Genomic DNA, 17,893 nt, shown 5'->3' on the forward strand with positions numbered 1-17,893 from the left:
CATTGTGTCATATATTAATATAACATATACAAGTCAGAGAGAGAGAGAGAGAGAGAGAGAGAGAGAGAGAGAGAGAGAGAGAGAGAGAGAGAGAGAGAGAGAGAGAGAGAGAGGATCCTCGCTCATCTGTTGCTATTGTACAAGCTCGGACATCAAAAGTTGAAGAAGATGAAAATCTATGTCTTTTGAGGAGTGTTGCACGATTGGTATCAATTCATTTGTATTGACTATTAGGCAAATACTGAATAGTCACACAATTAAAATAAAGACTTCTTCTTAAAGATAAAGTGTGAAGTTTGAGTTGATGCGCCTCTACAAGTCTTTCATAAGCCATGAATGTAGAGCGGCTTGGGAGGAGGTAGCATTATCTATAAATTTGAAGTAGTGAAAACAATTTCAATCGTATACAAATTATGCCCTTTTGATAGATTTGAAATTTTTGGTGTGTAGTGAAAGTGTTTTTCCATACGAGGAGCACCAAGCTCCAACGAGGGGGAAAATTGCACAATAAGCTGATTTAATCTTGGCCTTTGGAGTTAAATTTTTGGATTGAATTTAAATTTCCTCTCATAATTAGTTTAATATGTGTATTAAGTTATGAAGTAGAAACATATATAATCATGTAAAGTTTTATTTGTCAGTTGTAATTTTGGCACAACTTCTCTTTCTACGTCTGTGTTTTGTCATTACAAAAGTTTGAATGGAAAAAGACTTGGTTCGATAGAAGGCGTGGCATTATGTAGAACTTGAATATAAACAAGCAATTGACAATCACCTATACTTACAAGTAAAAGGCATGATATTATGCAGAACTTGAATAAAACAAGCAATTCATGTTCACACTTGCACTTGAGGGATGTTGAAAATTTGTTTGTTTTGTATTGCTCTACGTATGTCAAATTTTGCTACTTTTGAAAACCCAACAAACTATTTACTTAACAAGCATTGCATACACTATCTTCTAATGAAGTTTCTTCTTCCATCCCGTTTAAAAGACGGATTTATACACTAGTTATTCAAAGGACACATGCCATTAGGTCTCCCCAATCTCACTTTTTTTTTTCAAAACATAAAGTCAAAAGACCTTTTGTGTCCATATAAATAGGTGTTTCTCTTCTCTTTCATTTTTTCTTTAGCGTTTTCCTCTCTCTCTCTCTCTCTCTCACACACACACACACACACACCCAAGTGTGGTGGATTGGTTATGTCAATTCTCTTCTTTTTCTCTCTCTCAATGTTGTATTCGTCCTTCTTAGGTAATATTGTTGCAAATTGGTATTCTTCATTATTGCTTGTCATCACGTGCTATGGATTAACGCATCATTTTTTTTGTTTTTGAGGGGAATCTTTGAATTAAGAGTACCTTTTATTTTTTTTGAAGCCATTAGGAATACCTTTTAATGTTTGTTTGTGAGCTTTTATGTGAACTTTTTTCTGATTTTACTTAACGTTTAATTTTTATCATCGGATACAGTTAGCTATGTATAAACTTGAGAAAACTATGCAAAATTGATACAAAGGTATTATTTTGGGCAACATACAAATTATTCTCCCCATTTAAATTGACACGTAAAAGGTTATTTACTTCCAAATTTGATTATTTGCATTGGTGAATTAAGCTAGAGAGTCAAGGCGGGAGTGAGCAGCAGCACAAAGGAAATGGCGGGGGAGCCCAGGCCCCTGCGAGTGTTGGGTGCATTTCAGCCTTTTGGGCTCTCAGCAGAGCGTCTGCGGCCCACTTCCAAGTTCTCCTATGCGCTTTTCGACCAACAGCACGCCCAAACCCTCCCTTCTTCCTCTTCCCAGGATACATAACCACGATGAGGAGCTTTTCATTCACGCCAATGGGTGCGTGCATGAGAGAGAGAGAGAGAGAGAGAGAGAGAGAGAGAGAGATTTCTCTATTTTTTTCCAGCGTGGTATGGAGCGCTGGTCAACAGGTCAGGAAGAGATTTTCTGGGCTATCTGCCGTCTTACAGGTTATGCTTCTCTCCCCGGAGTTTTTGAATGATCGACTTTTGTTTACATGGGGATGATATTTTGGAAAACACACGTGTAGCAAGTTTTAAGAGCATAATCTGTTTTCTAATATCCTACATATTCTCATTGTGTTGTGATTATTATCGTTGGGAAGTTGGTAATCTGCTTCCATTGATGGCAAAGGGTCCACAATGGAGGCAAAGGGTTGCTTATATAGCAATCCCAATAAATTGCCCTACCCAAGACTTTGACAAATAAGTAAATTAAATACCTAAAAGCCAAACTAAATAATGGGATCACATTGGGCAGTTCACTTGAGATGCCAAAACTTTAACACCTTCTCTGTAGCTCATAGTGGACATCAATAGTGAGACCAAGCCGACGAAGAAGCTACCATGGACACCCCAGCACCGGCCGGGATACTGGATACACCTTGGTGTTGCTCTCCTCAACCTTGTACCTGAAAGTAATGCAATCTTGAGCATCGGTTGCCTTTGTAGAAACTTTGAACTATAGACCATACTACGTCCAAGAATCCCCATTCGTGAACTATGAATACATCACGTCCGAAATATAAAACTCCAAGATAGTGAACTGTTGGAACATATCCTGTCCATAATCTGACCAACAACAATGAATTGGCGCATCCATCTATAGTGTTTCAGATGTCTGATTGGTTCCCTGCCAGATGGATGAGCATTGAACTCCGACCTACGAGTCCAAACACCAATAACTTGAACTTCAACACAAAGGTCCAAATTAATTTTAGGGAGCAACGCTTGCCCCTCTTTGCCACTCATAAGCCTCTCTCTAGTTGAAGCTAGTGGTGACACGTGTCATTTGACTAGAAATCTGACGTCGAGGCAACTGTGGCCACCGCCACGTGTGCCATGTCGATCTCCTCTTTATTACCGTAATCTCTGTCCAGCTTGCCTTTACCCTTGTCTTCCTGTGAGTTCATGCTTTTGCCTTTGGCTTCAAACTCTCGAGCCAAACAAAGCATTGAGTCTCATTCATGATAACTGTGATCGTACATCGTGGGTACCGAGGCAGCTAACTGAGTACTGGTACTACCATCCTCGTCCAACCGACCTTTGCCGCTGTCCTCTAGCGAACTTCTCCATTTGCTTTTGACTTCACAAACTCGAGCCAAATAATTTGTCGGGTTCCTTGAGAACTGTGCCAGTGCATAGGCCGCTAAATGGGTGGTTGACGATCCGTTATCCATAGCTTTTGGTTGGTTTTGTCATCGGGTCTCGAGTAGGTAGGGACATAGTGAAGTTGCAAGATCTGGTAATCGGGTACCTTCTCGCACTCCAAAAAATGGCCGTACAAACCAAGCCGTAAAAGATCCAAGCCGATTCAATTCCACCGCAAAGGGAACTCCACATGCAATGGACTCCGCACAATCTGCTATCCCTCTGAAATTCGAAACTCTGTCACTGATAGCCGCTTCACATGTTTGCCCTGTGGTAGGCCTTGAACAAATCCAAAGCTCCACAATAAACTATGCATAACAAGGGCTAAGAGTTCCATCCAAGCTGCACAAAATCCCCAAGCCATTTCTCTGGTACTCCAAAGCCACTCCATACCCTCTCTCGAGCTCCAATTTCTTGCTCTCTCCAAGCCGATTCTTCTCGACTCTGCCCAAAAAGATCTCCAAATCTTCACAGAAATGCTCCAATGGCCCAATCCCCAAGGCCGTCCAAGACTAGGTCTCAAAACTCCTTCTCTGTTTCCCAAACTGTCGCCAAGCTATGCCACTGGCCTAGCGTTTCAAAACATTGGCCACAGTGCCTTCAGAACCGGCGGGTAGGGGAGTAATTGCTGCTGTCGGCGTCTCAAAACGCACCCGTGCGCAGGGGGTTTGGGCGCTGTGCAATCGGCAAAGGGCTGCAAGGGGTGGCGTCACCTGGGACGTCTCAAAACACGAACAGGAGGAGGCAGGGCGCCGTTGACTAGGGCGCCTCAAAACGCAAACTCAAGGGCTTCCGATAGGGGATGCTGGGGACAACGTTTTAAAACGCAAGCAGAAAAGGGGTCTTCGGCGCCGACCAAAAAACTGCAAATGCTAGCGTTTTAAAACGCTAGCAGTAGCTCCTTAGAGAGAGATGGATAGCGAGAGAGGAGTGGGAGGGAACGCTAGCAGTGAGGTTGGAGGGGGAAAGTCAAGGGTACCAAGCCTCAACGTTTTAGAATGCGAATTGCAGCTTGGAGAGTTGGGTGCTGGCGACGAGATGAGTGTTCTTCTTCTCCTCTTCAAGACCGCTCCTCCATGCCAGGGCCTTTGTTCACCGAGCTACAACAAGCTCTGATACCATGTCAAAGTCGACGATGCGGAAGCGTAGAGACCAAGGAAGGAGAGAGAGAGAGAGAGAGAGAGAGAGAGAGAGAGAGAGAGAGAGAGAGAGAGAGAGAGAGAGAGAGAGAGAGAATCTCTTGAACCAATCAACCTTGGCAATGAATAACTGAATGTGTATACAATGGAGGCAAGGGGTTGCTTGTATAGCAATCCTATTAAATTGCCCTACCCAAGACTTTGACAAAATAGTAAAATAAATACTTAATAGCCAAACTAAATAATGGGATCACATTGGGCAGTTCACTTGAGATGTCAAAACTTTAACAATAACATATCAGGTGGAGGGAATGGAGGAGACCTGTCATAAAAGTGATGACGAGAGGAATAAGTGATGGCAAGCGATGATGTCGCAAGTGATGACGTGGCCATTGTACGAGCGCGCAAACGCGTTGTGATTTATGGGTGTCGACGCGGCAATTTGGCCGCTATTATGGTGGTTGCTTTTGAGCGCAAGCTTTTTATATTTGATGCTTTTCACGCTAATGGCCTCTAAATATGAGCCTTGGGAGAGGCTTTTTACATTTTTGCAGCTGTAGATTGGTGTGAGTGCTCCTCCCGGTTGTAAGTTTTGAAGATCAATTTAAAAGAAATACCGAAAGGGGTGCTAGGGTTTTGGGGCTAGAGCATCTTGGAGTTGAACTTGGCCACTCCATGTCTATTTTGGCACGTAGCGCCCTTCGGTTACAGTGGTAGCAGAGATTCAGGTGATTGTTGCGTTGACATGCAAACCGGTCCTAGTGAAATAGACAAGATGACGTTTTTGGATTCTAACGAGTACTTGCAGTTTCTCATTGATGAACTTCGCAACATCCTCTTGAAACATCCTTGACAAAATTTGGTTATTTGGCAGAACTTCCAATAGTTATTGAGTTACATGCTACCACCATTGATGCCTCAGGGTTTCTATCCTCTGGTACCAGATAGTGCAAGAGCTTCTTCTCGACAACCTACATAAGCTTTTATTCCATTTGGGGGAGTTTTCTGTTAGATGGTTGCCACACTTGATTTTGCACCACCTTTCTCGCCACCTTTGCCCCACCACCTCCACCACAATTGGAATCGGTATGCATATCCCTATTATCCACCTCGGGTACCTGCAATGTCTCAGCCTACAGACTTCCAAGGAGTGTGGATCTATGGTAGAATTTTTCACTTTTTTGGGAGTGGAAGTTCAGAAGAAAGCATTGCAGTGTAAGGTGCATCGGAATGAATGTTTGAACTTTGCTCAAGATGAGTGCTCCGAACTGTGCTCAAGGTTCCTTTTACTTATGGAAGGGAGAGCCTTTTGTTCCTTTAATGAGAGAGTGCAATGGACACCAACAAAGTGAATGGACACTGTGCGTGAAAGTGTATGAGACTGAGAGATAGAGAGAGAAGAGAATACGACACCAGAGACGTTGTAAAACCCTCCTCCGAAGGCCCCACTCTCTATGGCGAGAGCGGTCTACTTATGATTGCACAAATCTCTACAATGCTTGGACTTGCCGACGATGTCGACGACGAGACGGGCTGAAATCTGAAAACTCTAAGGGCTGAAATCTGCAAATCTTTATCTGCTGAATTCTGACTCTATGTCGGAGACGATGTCGATGGCGACGATGCGACGACGACGTGCTGAAAACAGAGATGCTGAAATCTGCGTTTTCCGGGCTGAAACTGCAAACTTCGATGGATCGCACCGTGTGGCGAGGAATTGCTGCGGGAAGGTGAGATCTGCGAGGTTCGGGACTTCTTCTACGAGTGCTAAAGGCTGAAAACTTGCGGGGAAATGTGCTAACGCTAAGGCTGATCTGTTGTCTGCTGTCGCCGGGAATCTGCAAGTGCAAAAATGCTGGCTGATCTGGTGCAAAAACGCTAGGCCTTCTGTTGAGAGAAAACGCCGGAGTTGTCGCGGGGGTTGGTCTTGCTGAGAAGTTGCTCGTTGAGCAAGGTGCTCTTGCTGCCTCTTCTGCCAGAAAGTGCTAGCTCAGGTTTGCTTATATACAAACTTAGCAAAATTGCCCTAACTACTTTCCAACAAAAGTCACTTAAAAATAATAAGTGAAAAATGTCAAAAATAGGGAAAATAGGCTAAATGCACTGGAAAATTCCCCTGAAGGATTCTGATGGATTTTGATGAGAGTGCTTATGATCATGCTATGTGCAACCAGAGGATATGCATCTACACTAAGCGTCTGGGCATGCACGGTCTGCGAACAGACTCACAAAAGTGCCAGAACACTTGCTAACCTAGATTGATTGGACTAAGTGAACCCTTCTCGTGTTGTAGCTTGTCCATGGACACACAGGGTTGGATGTGTCACGTGACACGCAGATTCTTTAGCAGTTCTACAATATCTATTCATTGTTAGACTTACACCACTCTGCTGCTTCACAGGTCTAGGGCATGCTTGTACCGCTAGTGTGCCTCTAGGTTGGCCACCCTTTGCATATGTGTGAGGATTCTAGGTACTAATCCTTTATTAAGTACTTAAACTCATGATTAAGACTTAAGAAACTGAACTGTACTCGAGACAAGACTTAGAAGACTCTGTGTTTGATTGATTGAATGTGTGATACAAGGGCTCCATATATAGGAGACGAATAGACACAAATGAAAAGACATGTCTCTTGGTGAAGAGACATGACTTTAGACGTAAAGACACATCCTTTCGACGAAGAGCTGCGACCATTGGGCGAAGAGTCGCACCCGTAGAGTGAAGGGGTGTGACCAGTCGTCGAAGGAATGTGGCTTTTGGCGAAGAGATGTCTTTTGGGCGAAGGGGTGTGACCATCCAAGCGCAGGGGTCCTCCTTGGCATGGCACTTCGCGTATCTGCAACTAGGAGTAGAGGTATTGTTGTTAACATAGTCACAATCGTGACATTCCCTCCCTCTTTAAATAAAACCCAGGGTAGTTGAAGAAATTCCGGGAAGAAGGAAATGTATTTTTGTAGTGCTTCTGCATCCAAAGCTCTTTCTGTTAAGTCCCACGTCATGGCACTGTTATTGACCATGACTATTTTGCCAAACTGTGAAATGATCATATCTGCAACTTGTCTCATCTTTGTCAAAAGTATGAGTATCACATTTGCAACTTGATTATTGCCTTTGTCAAAGTCATTTGTAACTTCGAGCTTTGTCCAATAAAAGATTGAGTATGTATCTGCTTCGAGTGAAATTATTGGTAAACTGACTTGAGTTTTCTTTTGAGTAAAGACCAATGGTTGGAAATCTGTAAGGTATTCCATTGGTTTGTCTGGAACCGTAAAATCCTTTTGAAGGGATGTCGTAGACTGAGACAGATTAGTGTTTGGAGGTATATCCATCTGTAAAGGTTTATCTGTGAAACAAGTTGTGTCCAAATATTCAATTGCAGCGACTGAAGTCGTGCTGCAAGATTTTGTATCCGTTTTATCCTTTGTATCATTGAAGGTAAGAATTGGTATCTTCAAGTTTGAAGAATTATCATTCACCACAGCATCAGTTATCTCATCAGAAACAAAGACTTCATTCTGCAAGGGTGGTGACGAGGCTTTTGTTTTTGCCTCGACCACAACCAAAGAAGTTGTGTGCGTTTGGGATGCCACACATGAACCAAAATCTCTTGAATCTTCAGCTTTATCAGCGGGTATTAAGGCTTCCAGAGTAGGAGAAGCATGGCATGGCTCGCAAGGGGGAACTTGTCCAGCGTTGCGGCGTTCACGACCGAGTACTTGACTAGGGTCGGAAATATGCCACTATGTGAGCCCACTTCGAAGAGGTTGAATGCTCTTCAAGGGGAGATTTTTTGAAAGCTTCATGTTGCTGCTTTTGCCGATGATCATTTTGAGGTTGAGGCTTGTTATAATAGTCATGCTGCAAAGAATGTTGCTTCTGAGCATGTTGTTGCTGAAGCAAAGTGAGTTTGTGTTGGGTTGTCTCTGAAGAAACATGCTGAGGGTGAGACATAGATTGCTGAGAAACCGTCGAAAACTGTTTGATACCAAAAGGTTGTTGCAATTGTCGCCGGATAGCCTCCAATTTCACTGTAAGTGAGGAGATATCTTGTTCCAAGGCGGCTACCCGCTGCTTCCACAATGAGAGGTGAGAGTCCATACTCGAGCATGAACCGTTGATGAAAAGGAAGGCTTTGCTCGGACGATGGGTCTTATTTGTTTTATTGTAAGGCTCTTTTAACGGTTGCACATGGGTTGTAATTCTTGTGTATAAATTTTGGGGTAGGCCAGCCAAGTTTGGCCGGCCACTTTGGGTTTAATAAATGTGGGGGTTTTTTTTTAAATTGATAAGGTGTGTTGGCATTGGCTTTTTAAAAAATTGGGGGTTTTCACATGGGGTTTTAAATTTGAGGTAAGTTCACATTGGCTTTAAATGGGGTAAGTTGGCCAGCCAAGGGACTCATCAAATTAAAGTAAATGATAGCGTCAAGTAATACTCCGGGCGTTGCTCTGCCAGCGCTTCAGATTTGTAGCCAGCAAAGAGGTGCAAATTCCGTCGAGCGAAGTGTTGCAATTCCAGCATGACCTTTCAGCCAGCGTTTCAATTCTTATGAGCAGCCCAGCGCTTGCAGAATTCAGCCAGCGAAATATTGTAACGCAAGGCAATTGCATGAACAGCCAGCGCTGGGAAAAGGAAGGGGTGCGATCCTTTGGGAAGGGGTGGGTTCCTTGGTGCCCTCTCGCAAAGAGGTGCCCTGTGGATTTGAAGCAGCCAATCAAGGGAATTCAGCCCCTTGCCGAGTGAATGGACACACAGGCAAAGCGACATACCCGTATGCGAAAGGGTGCCAGCAAGGTGAAGAGGTACCGTCCTTTCACATGAAGAGGTGCGAGCGCAATCCCGAAGGGACACCACCCGATGAAGAGGCCGGGTACGTGGCACTCCCGCACATCCACATCTGCATCTCTGTCCTTTATGTATATAATTGGAACAAAATAAATTTAAGTTACCTCATGCTTGTATGCACATGTGTACCATCTTTCTTTTGCTTCCATGCAACTCCGGGAAGGGCTAGAGTGTAGCGGCGAGGGTGAGAGGCTCACAACCTTCGAGTCCCGGAAAAAAATTGCTTTGATACCACTGTGAGGATTCTAGGTACTAATCCTTTATTAAGTACTTAAACTCATGATTAAGACTTAAGAAACTGAACTGTACTCGAGACAAGACTTAGAAAACTCTGTGTTTGATTGATTGAATGTGTGATACAAGGGCTCCTTATATAGGAGACGAATAGACACAAATGAAAAGACACGTCTCTTGGTGAAGAGACATGACTTTAGACGTAAAGACACATCCTTTCGGCGAAGAGCTGCAACCATTGGGCGAAGAGTCGCACCCGTAGAGCGAAGGGGTGTGACCAGTCGTCGAAGGAATGTGGCTTTTGGCGAAGAGACACGTCTTTTGGGCGAAGGGGTGTGACCATCCAAGCGCAGGGGTCCTCCTTGGCATGGCACTTTGGGTATCTGCAACTAGGAGTAGATTTATCGTTGTTAACATAGTCACAATTGTGACAATATGCATTTTTTCTGCACTGTCCGGCCGCCCATTTCTGGGCCGACTGCCCACCTTGTCCGGGCGTCCTCATATTTCATTTATCTCTTGTTGGGTTGTGGGGAATTTTTCCAGGTTTTGCCCTACCTCTCCTTGGGCACCTATTTATGGGGCCGGGGGGGGGGGGTACCCACTTCCATCATCTGGTTATTATGTATTGGGTCTTCTGCTCATGGTAGTCATGGGGGGCTGATTGCCTCCTCTACCACCATACCTTGCGTTTGTGTTCGTCTCTCTCTCTCTCTCTCTCTCTCTCTCTCTCTCTCTCTCTCTCTCTCTCTGTGTGTGTGTCACGTGACACATTTAACCCTATGTGTCTGTGGACAAGCTACAACATGATCAGGGTTCAGTCAATCTAGTCAGTCTAGATTTAGAAGTGATCTGGCACTTTTGTGAGTCTATTCGTAGACCATGCATGCCCAATCACTTAGTGTAGATGCATATCCTCTGGTTGCACACAGCATGATCGTTAGTATTCCCACCAGAATTCATCAAATTCCATCAGGGGAATTTTCCATTGCATTTAGCCTATTTTTCCTTTTTTTTGGCATTTTTTCACGTATTAATTTAAGTGACTTTCCAACAAAAGTAGGTAGGGCAATTTTGCTAAGAAAATATATAAGCCAACCAAAGCTAGCACAAAATGGCAAAAGAGGCAACAGGAGCCTAGCTCAGCAGGCAACTTCTCAACAAAACCCTTGGCGGTACTCCCTCCAAGTAAGAACCCCCATGCTAGCATTTTTTGCATCAGACATTCTCTAGCATTTCAAGATCTACACCATCACCAGCAAGAACAGACACCAGCGTTTTGCATCAGCATCACCGCATCAGTAACCCCTTGCCTAGCGTTTTGCATCAGCAGGGATCGCCAGAAGATTCAGCCAGCAAGCTAGCGTTTTTGGGAAACCAGCAAGCTAGCGTTTTTGACCTGCATCAACAGCGTTTTTCAGCATGGAAAACCTGCAAGTACAACCCTAGAACAGTAACAGATTCAGCCCATGAAGAAGTAGCAGATTCAACCCCAGAAAGACCTCAGTTTTCAGCCATTAAACTGCAGATTTTCAGCGTCAAGGGACCACTGAAAACAGCCCCCAAATCAGCGTTTTTGGATTAGTCGCAGATTTCAGCCCATAGCGTTTTTGGACAGCAGTAGAAAGATTGCAGATTTCAGCCCTTAAATCGACTTCGTCATCCCCGTCGTCATCGTCGACATAGCCTAGACTTGCATCAATCACTTGCATTCAGTTGTACCAGATTGTGCAATCATAAGTAGACCACTCTTGTCGACGAGAGTGGGGCCTTCGGAGGAGGGTTTTACAACGTCTCTGGTGTCGTATCTCTCTTCTCTCTATCTCTCAGTCTCATACACTTGCACGCACAGTGTCCATTCACTTTTGGTTGTGATCATAGCATTCTCTCATTAAGAACGGAAGGCTCTACCTTCCATAAGAACAAAAGGAACCTTGAGCACAGTTGGAGCACTCATCTTGAGCAAAGTGCAAACATTCATTCCGCTGCACCTAACATTGGTATCAGAGCTTTGGCAGTGTTCTGTATCACTCAAGGAAAGAACCATAAGAATCACAAGATTTTTTTTTTTTTTTTTTTTGGCGCTTGTTGAGGTCGCACGAACCCAAGTTCGCTTGGGCGTGTCGATTCCTAATCGTGTTTTTTGAAGAGTGACAAGAATCCCAAGAAAGAAGGGTTTGTTCATCCTCCCATTGTGTCTCTTTTCACTCATCGAGAGCGGACCGTGCACTTAGCGGCCGGCCAATCGATGTGAGGTGGGAAAAAGCAACCTTGGTGTGAGCTCAAGGCCGCCAAGGGGTGCGCCCGCGAAAAGGAGTAGAACTCGGGTGAAGAGAAGATCCTTCTCAAACACGGTTTGCAAGCGAAAAAAAACCTCAAGAACCTCAAGAACCTCACGACCCTCAGGAACCCAAGAACCCAAGAACCTCAAGAACCCAAGTTCCTCGTGAACTTAAGAACCCACAAGAACCCACAAGAACCCACGATTACAGAATGGTCATCGCTTGAAGCGGAATGGATACTTCGCTTGGAGGTGATGAGCATGAGAGAGGCGAAGAAGAATTTTCCCCACCAGGAGGTTTTTTCGACCCTCCCCCTTCCCCATCTACGCCAATGATTGCACTCACTCCTGTGGAGGCTTTGGACCAGATGTTTATGGAAAGGAGGTTAGAACGCGAAGCAAGATATGCAGAAAATGGAACGCATACACGCAAAAAGAAGAGCAGAAAGAGAAGCAGCAAGAAAGGAAGCCATAGCAAGACAAGAACAGAGAGACCGACAAAACAAAGAGTTCTGGCGACTCTTTTCTCAAGTTCAGACACAGATGCAAGAGATTTGGGGAACGGAGACTCTCTCAGTCTCTTCTTCTCCCAAGCATGATACTCAGGATTTGCGTGATGATAAGCATGATGATGATTTGAATGATGATGATAAGCATGATGATTTGAATGATATTGATATGCATGATGATTTGGATGACAATGACAAGCATGATGACTTGCATGATCAAGATGTGATTTCTCACAAGTATGATGAGTTGCATGAAGATGATGTGATTGTTCACAAGGATGATGTGTTAGTGGATGCTTTTTCTAGCGAAGCTAACCTCGTTGTAGCTTCGATCAATCACGAAGAACCGATCTTGGCTTTCGAATCGAGGTCCAAAGAACCCCCACAGGACGATTCGATCATTCAAGAAGAACAGATCTTGGCTCTCGAGCCTAGGTCCAAAGAACCCTCACAAGAAGTATTATGTGTTCGCATGATTGATACGCACGCATTGTACGAGCGTTTCATTCGTGATCGTTTCCTGTATTTTAGTCAGCGTCTTTATGTGATTCATTTTCCTAGGCATGACATATTGTACGTTGAGCACGTTTCACTCATGAATGAGCACGGATGTATGCAGATTTTTCATGAAAAGCTGAAAAGTATGCATTCAAGGAAGTCACATTTCATGTCTCTTCCTTGGCACGACACAGTTGTAGACAGAGCACATGAAAGTATGAGCACCAAGTATGGGCATTTCCGTTGTGAATTGCCACAATTGATTGCTTTAGATCAAAAGAGAGAGATTCAATCTCATTGTTTGCGTGTATGTGGTGAACGGTTGGCACTCCGTCTATTGGTTTATCTACATTGCATGCACAGTCTTCGAGGAAGATAGGATTTTTTCCACTCACTTTACATGGAATAGGTATGTTCATGGTTTTGTGTTGGAGATGGTTTCAGGAATTTTCAGCCATGGAGATTCTTGAAGAAGAAGGAAGCATGACTCTTGACGAAGTTGAAGCATTGAAGGAGCCACAAAAGACTTTGTGTCGCTTTCGGCGCGGCCCAAAGAAGCAAGCATTGCAGACCTTTATGAAATTCAAGTACCGCACGACCCACACATCAGAGTGGGCCGGCGAAGAGTCCCTTCCAGGATTCCGGATGCTATTGGCGATCTCCCTCGACGCCATACAGTTCGGTACCAGTACCTCACTTTGAAAAGGAGGGGATGTCACGTGACACATCCAACCTTATGTATCCGTGGACAAGCTACAGCATGATCAGGAGTCAGTCCAGTCAGTCTAGATTTAGAAGTGATATGGCACTTTTGTGAGTATTCGTAGACCGTGCATGCAGAGTCACCTAGTGTAGATGCATATCCTCTGGTTGCACACAGCATGATCATCAATATTCCCACCAGAATCCATCAGATTCCATCAGGGGAAATTTTCAGTGCATTTAGCCTATTTTTCCTATTTTTGGCATTTTTCACTTATTACTTTAAGTGACTTTCCAACAATAGTAGGTAGGGCAATTTTGCTAAGAAAATATATAAGCAAACCAAAGCTAGCACAAAATGGCAGAAGAGGCAACAAGAGCCAAGCTTAGCAAGCAACTTCTCAACAAGACCCTTGGCGGTACTCCCTCCAAGTAAGAACCCCCATGCTAGCGTTTTCTGCATCAGACATTCTCTAGCGTTTCAAGATCTACACCATCGCCAGCAAGAACAAACACCAGCGTTTTGCATCAGCATCACCGCATCAGTAACCCCTTGCCTAGCATTTTGCATCAGCAGGGATCGCCAGAAGATTCAGCCAGCAAGCTAGCATTTTTGGGAAACCAGCAAGCTAGCGTTTTTGACCTGCATCAGCAACGTTTTTCAGCATGGAAAACCTGCAAGTACAACCCTAGAACAGTAGCAGATTCAGTCCCTAAAGGTAGCAGATTCAGCCCTTGAAGAAGTAGCAGATTCAACCCCAGAAAGACCTCAGTTTTCAGCCATTAAACTACAGATTTTCAGTGTCAAGGGACCACCGAAAACAGCCCCCAAATCAGCGTTTTTGGATTAGTCGCAGATTTCACCCAAAGCGTTTTTGGACAGCAGTAGAAAGATTGCAGATTTCAGCCCTTAGGTCGACTTCGTCATCCCCGTCGTCATCGTCGACATAGCCTATACTTGCATCAATCACTTGCATTCAGTTGTACCAGATTGTGCAATCATAAGTAGACCACTCTCGCCGACGAGAGTGGGGCTCTCGGAGGAGGGTTTTACACCGTCTTTGGTGTCGTATCTCTCTTCTCTCTATCTCTCAATCTCATACACTTGCACGCACAGTGTCCATTCACTTTTGGTTGTGATCGTAGCATTCTCTCATTAAGAACGGAAGGCTCTACCTTCCTTAAGAACAAAAGGAACCTTGAGCAGAGTTCGGAGCACTCATCTTGAGCAAAGCGCAAACATTCATTCCGCTGCACCTAACACACACTCTCTCTCTCTCTCTCTCTCTCTCTCTCTCTTTGTTTGACAGAGTATTGCAGGGCAGCGAGCCTCACCCACAAAGGGGGCCGCGTGCATATTGTGCCACCTCCTTACAGGGGCTTATTGGAGCCGCGAGCTGATCGTGTGCTTTTTTTTGCCATCTCGGAGGCAGAGCATGGAGCAACTCCAGCTCGGGCTGCCTCCTTTACCTTCGGCAGCGATATATGCTGTTCACCGTGCGGGGTTGATTGCCTAGCCGAGAGCATCCTTACAAAGGGGGCTTGTCACGTGACACATCCCAACCCTAAGTGTCCGTGGACAAGCTACACCATAACAGGGTTCCCATCAGTCAAGTCAGTTTAGATTAGCAGTGATCTGGCACTTTTGTGAGTCTATTCGTAGATCGTGCATGCCCAGTCACTTAGCATAGATGCATATCCTCTGGTTGCACACTGCATAAGCATAAGCATTTCCATCAGAGTCAGTTTGGGGATTTTTCAAGTGACTTTATCCTATTTTTCCCTATTTTTAACATTTTTCACTTATTTATTAAGCGACTTTTGTTGGGAACTTAGTAGGGCAAATTGGGTAAGTTAATATATAAGAAAACCCAAGTTAGCACAATAGGGCAGATGAGAAAGGAGCACAGCAGGCTACCAAGCAACAAGTGTTCCCTCCCTCTCTTAGCAAGACCCTCCCCAAGCCACCTTGGTGAGGCCACTCCACCTTCAGCCATCAGCATTTGGATCGCCATCAAGCCTGCCTCTCCCTTGGCGTTTCCCAAGCTTCAGCCATTGCCATCAAGTTCTTTTCCTTGGCGTTTTTCCCCACTTCAGGCAGCCAAAAGCGGAGCGTTTTTGGATCGCAAACACCCAGTAGGAATCAGCGTTTTACCATCAGAAATTCAGCAGTGAAAAACGCAGCCCTTGACAGCATTTTTACAGCAGGTGATCAGCCTAACGAAACGCAGCTTTGCCTTCAAAGTCATCAGCGTTTTCAGCCTACGATAGCAACAAGAAAACACAGCCAAAGCATTGCTTGATCAGCGTTTTCTATCAGCCCTAGTCCCCTTGCCAAAACCAAGGATTTTCAGCCATGTGAAGCACCCCCAAGATCACCAGATCCTCAACATTTTCCCCCTTGTGGACAACAGATAGAAGAGGACCCAATTCAGCCCTGAAGTCATCATCGTCGTCATCGACATAGCCCCCATTTGCATCAGTCCATGCATCATCATTGTACACCTTTGTGCAATCAAAGTTAGACCACTCTCGTCGACGAGAGTGGGGCCTTCGGAGGAGGGTTTTACAACCTCTCGGGTGTCGTATCTCTTTTCTCTCCTTCTCTCAGTCTCATTCACTTGCACGCACAATGTCCACTCACTTTGTTCGTGATCATAGCACTCTCCATAAGACGGAAGGCTCTCTCCTTCCCTAAGAACTAAGAGGAACCTTGAGCAAATAAAGATCACTAATCTTCAAAAAATACAACATTCATTCCGCTACACCTTACATTGGTATCAGAGCTTTGGAAGTGTTCTATATGACTCAAGGAAAGAACCACAAGAACCACAATATTTTTTTTTTGCTTGTTGAGGTCGCACGAACCCAACTTCGCTTTGGCGTGTCGATTCCTAATCGTATTTTGTTGAAGAGTGACAGGAATCCCAAGAAAGAAGGGCTTGTCCAGCCTCCCCTTGTGTCTCTTTTCACTCATTGAGAGCGGACCGTGCACTTAGCGGCCGGCCAATCGACATGAGGTGGGAAAAAGCAACCTTGGTGTGAGCGCAAGGCCGCCAAGGGGTACGCCCGCAGAAAGGAGTAGAACTCGCGTGAAAAGAAGATCCTTCTCCAACGCGATTTGCAAGCGAAAGACCACCTCAAGAACCTCAAGATCCTCAAGAACCCAAGAACCCAAGAACCAAGACCCTCAACAACCAAGTTCTTCGTGAACTTAAGAACCAAAGATTCTAGTGCATAGTCGTCACCCGAAGCGGAATGGATACTTCGTATACAGGTGATGAGCATGAGAGAGGCGACGAAGGATTCTCCCCACCAGGAGATTTTTCCAACCCTCCCCCTTCGCCATCTACACCACGAGTTGTTCTAACTCCTATGGAGATGATGGTCAAGTCAATGATGGACATGATGTTGGCACAACAAGAAACGACCAGCATTACGATGGAACGAAATGAAAGAAACGCACTACAACAACAACAAGAAGCGACTCGCCTTACTTTAGAAGCGAATCGAGTTGCGTTGGTACAACAAGAAGCCAATCGCCTTGCTTTCGAACGCGAGCGGATGAACGGAAAGCGAAAAGGGACGCCTAGCGTGAAGCTCAAAGGGAGCTACGCACTCAAGAATTTATTTCCCACGTGCCAGCCTCAAAGACCGAACCACCCAAAGATCGTGGGAGTTCATCAAGTGGCGCAAGCCACGATGCGGATTCCAACCATCCAGTCACAGAGAAGTTGACTTTCTGTAAGTATGACGGTAAGATGGATGCTACGGTTATTCATTCTTGGTTGCATCAATTTAATGTTTATTTTGCGACAACTAAGAAGACAGGAAATAGCAAAGTTTTGACGGAAGCTATGTACCTTACCGGTGATGCCATCAATTGGTACAATGCATGGCAAGAGGCACAGCTAGCCGCGCACCTAGAGGCAGCCGACGATTCCACGCCCCTTTCCTTCGATTGGGCTGATTTCCAAGACAAGCTCAAGGCGCGGTTTATGCCACCTCAATACCTCGCACGATTGAAAGACGATTGGCGCTCTCTCAAGCAAAATGGTATGCCAGTCATGTCTTTTTCTAATCGTGTTTTGCAGCTAGGCACTCAATTACGAAAATCGGATGATGAGCGCAAAGAGGCTTTTCTCTTTGGATTGGACGAGCATATCAAGTACGATGTCGAGGTACTCGATCCAATCGATCACAACAAGGCGGTAGCGATTGCTCTCGCACAGGAGATGAAGCACAACAAGGGAAAGCCCAAGGAGAACAAGACTTCCACAAGTACCTCGTAGACTTCTCAGAACCCTTAGAATAGTAAGAACGGTAAGAATGGTAAGAATGATAACTCTTCTAACCAATCTTCCAACAGTCTCTCATCAAAGAATTCTTCCAATGAGTCTAAGGGTAAGGCTAACACAATTGCTAAACCTAAGCTTACTCCAGATGAAAAGGTAGCACAAGGAATTGTAGGAGGATACATCACGTCGGAAGAACAAAGCACTTA

General features: G+C 44.8%; 1 protein-coding gene across 1 annotated transcript in view; it reads left to right on the plus strand.

Annotated features, from left to right (window-relative positions):
• Positions 1-1,634: 1,634 nt before the first annotated feature.
• The window catches only part of LOC147463541 (uncharacterized), a 68,598-nt gene continuing 52,339 nt past the window's right edge, over positions 1,635-17,893 (plus strand). Inside the window, exons 1-2 of the mRNA XM_086489562.1 lie at positions 1,635-1,848; positions 1,916-1,979. Coding sequence (XP_086345688.1) covers positions 1,754-1,848; positions 1,916-1,979 — 159 coding nt within the window. The 5' untranslated portion in view covers positions 1,635-1,753. The remainder of the gene's footprint in view (positions 1,849-1,915; positions 1,980-17,893) is intronic.

The sequence above is a fragment of the Adiantum capillus-veneris genome, chromosome 2 (assembly GCF_014529385.1).
Source record: "Adiantum capillus-veneris isolate H3 chromosome 2, ASM1452938v2, whole genome shotgun sequence".
NCBI lineage: Eukaryota > Viridiplantae > Streptophyta > Polypodiopsida > Polypodiales > Pteridaceae > Adiantum > Adiantum capillus-veneris.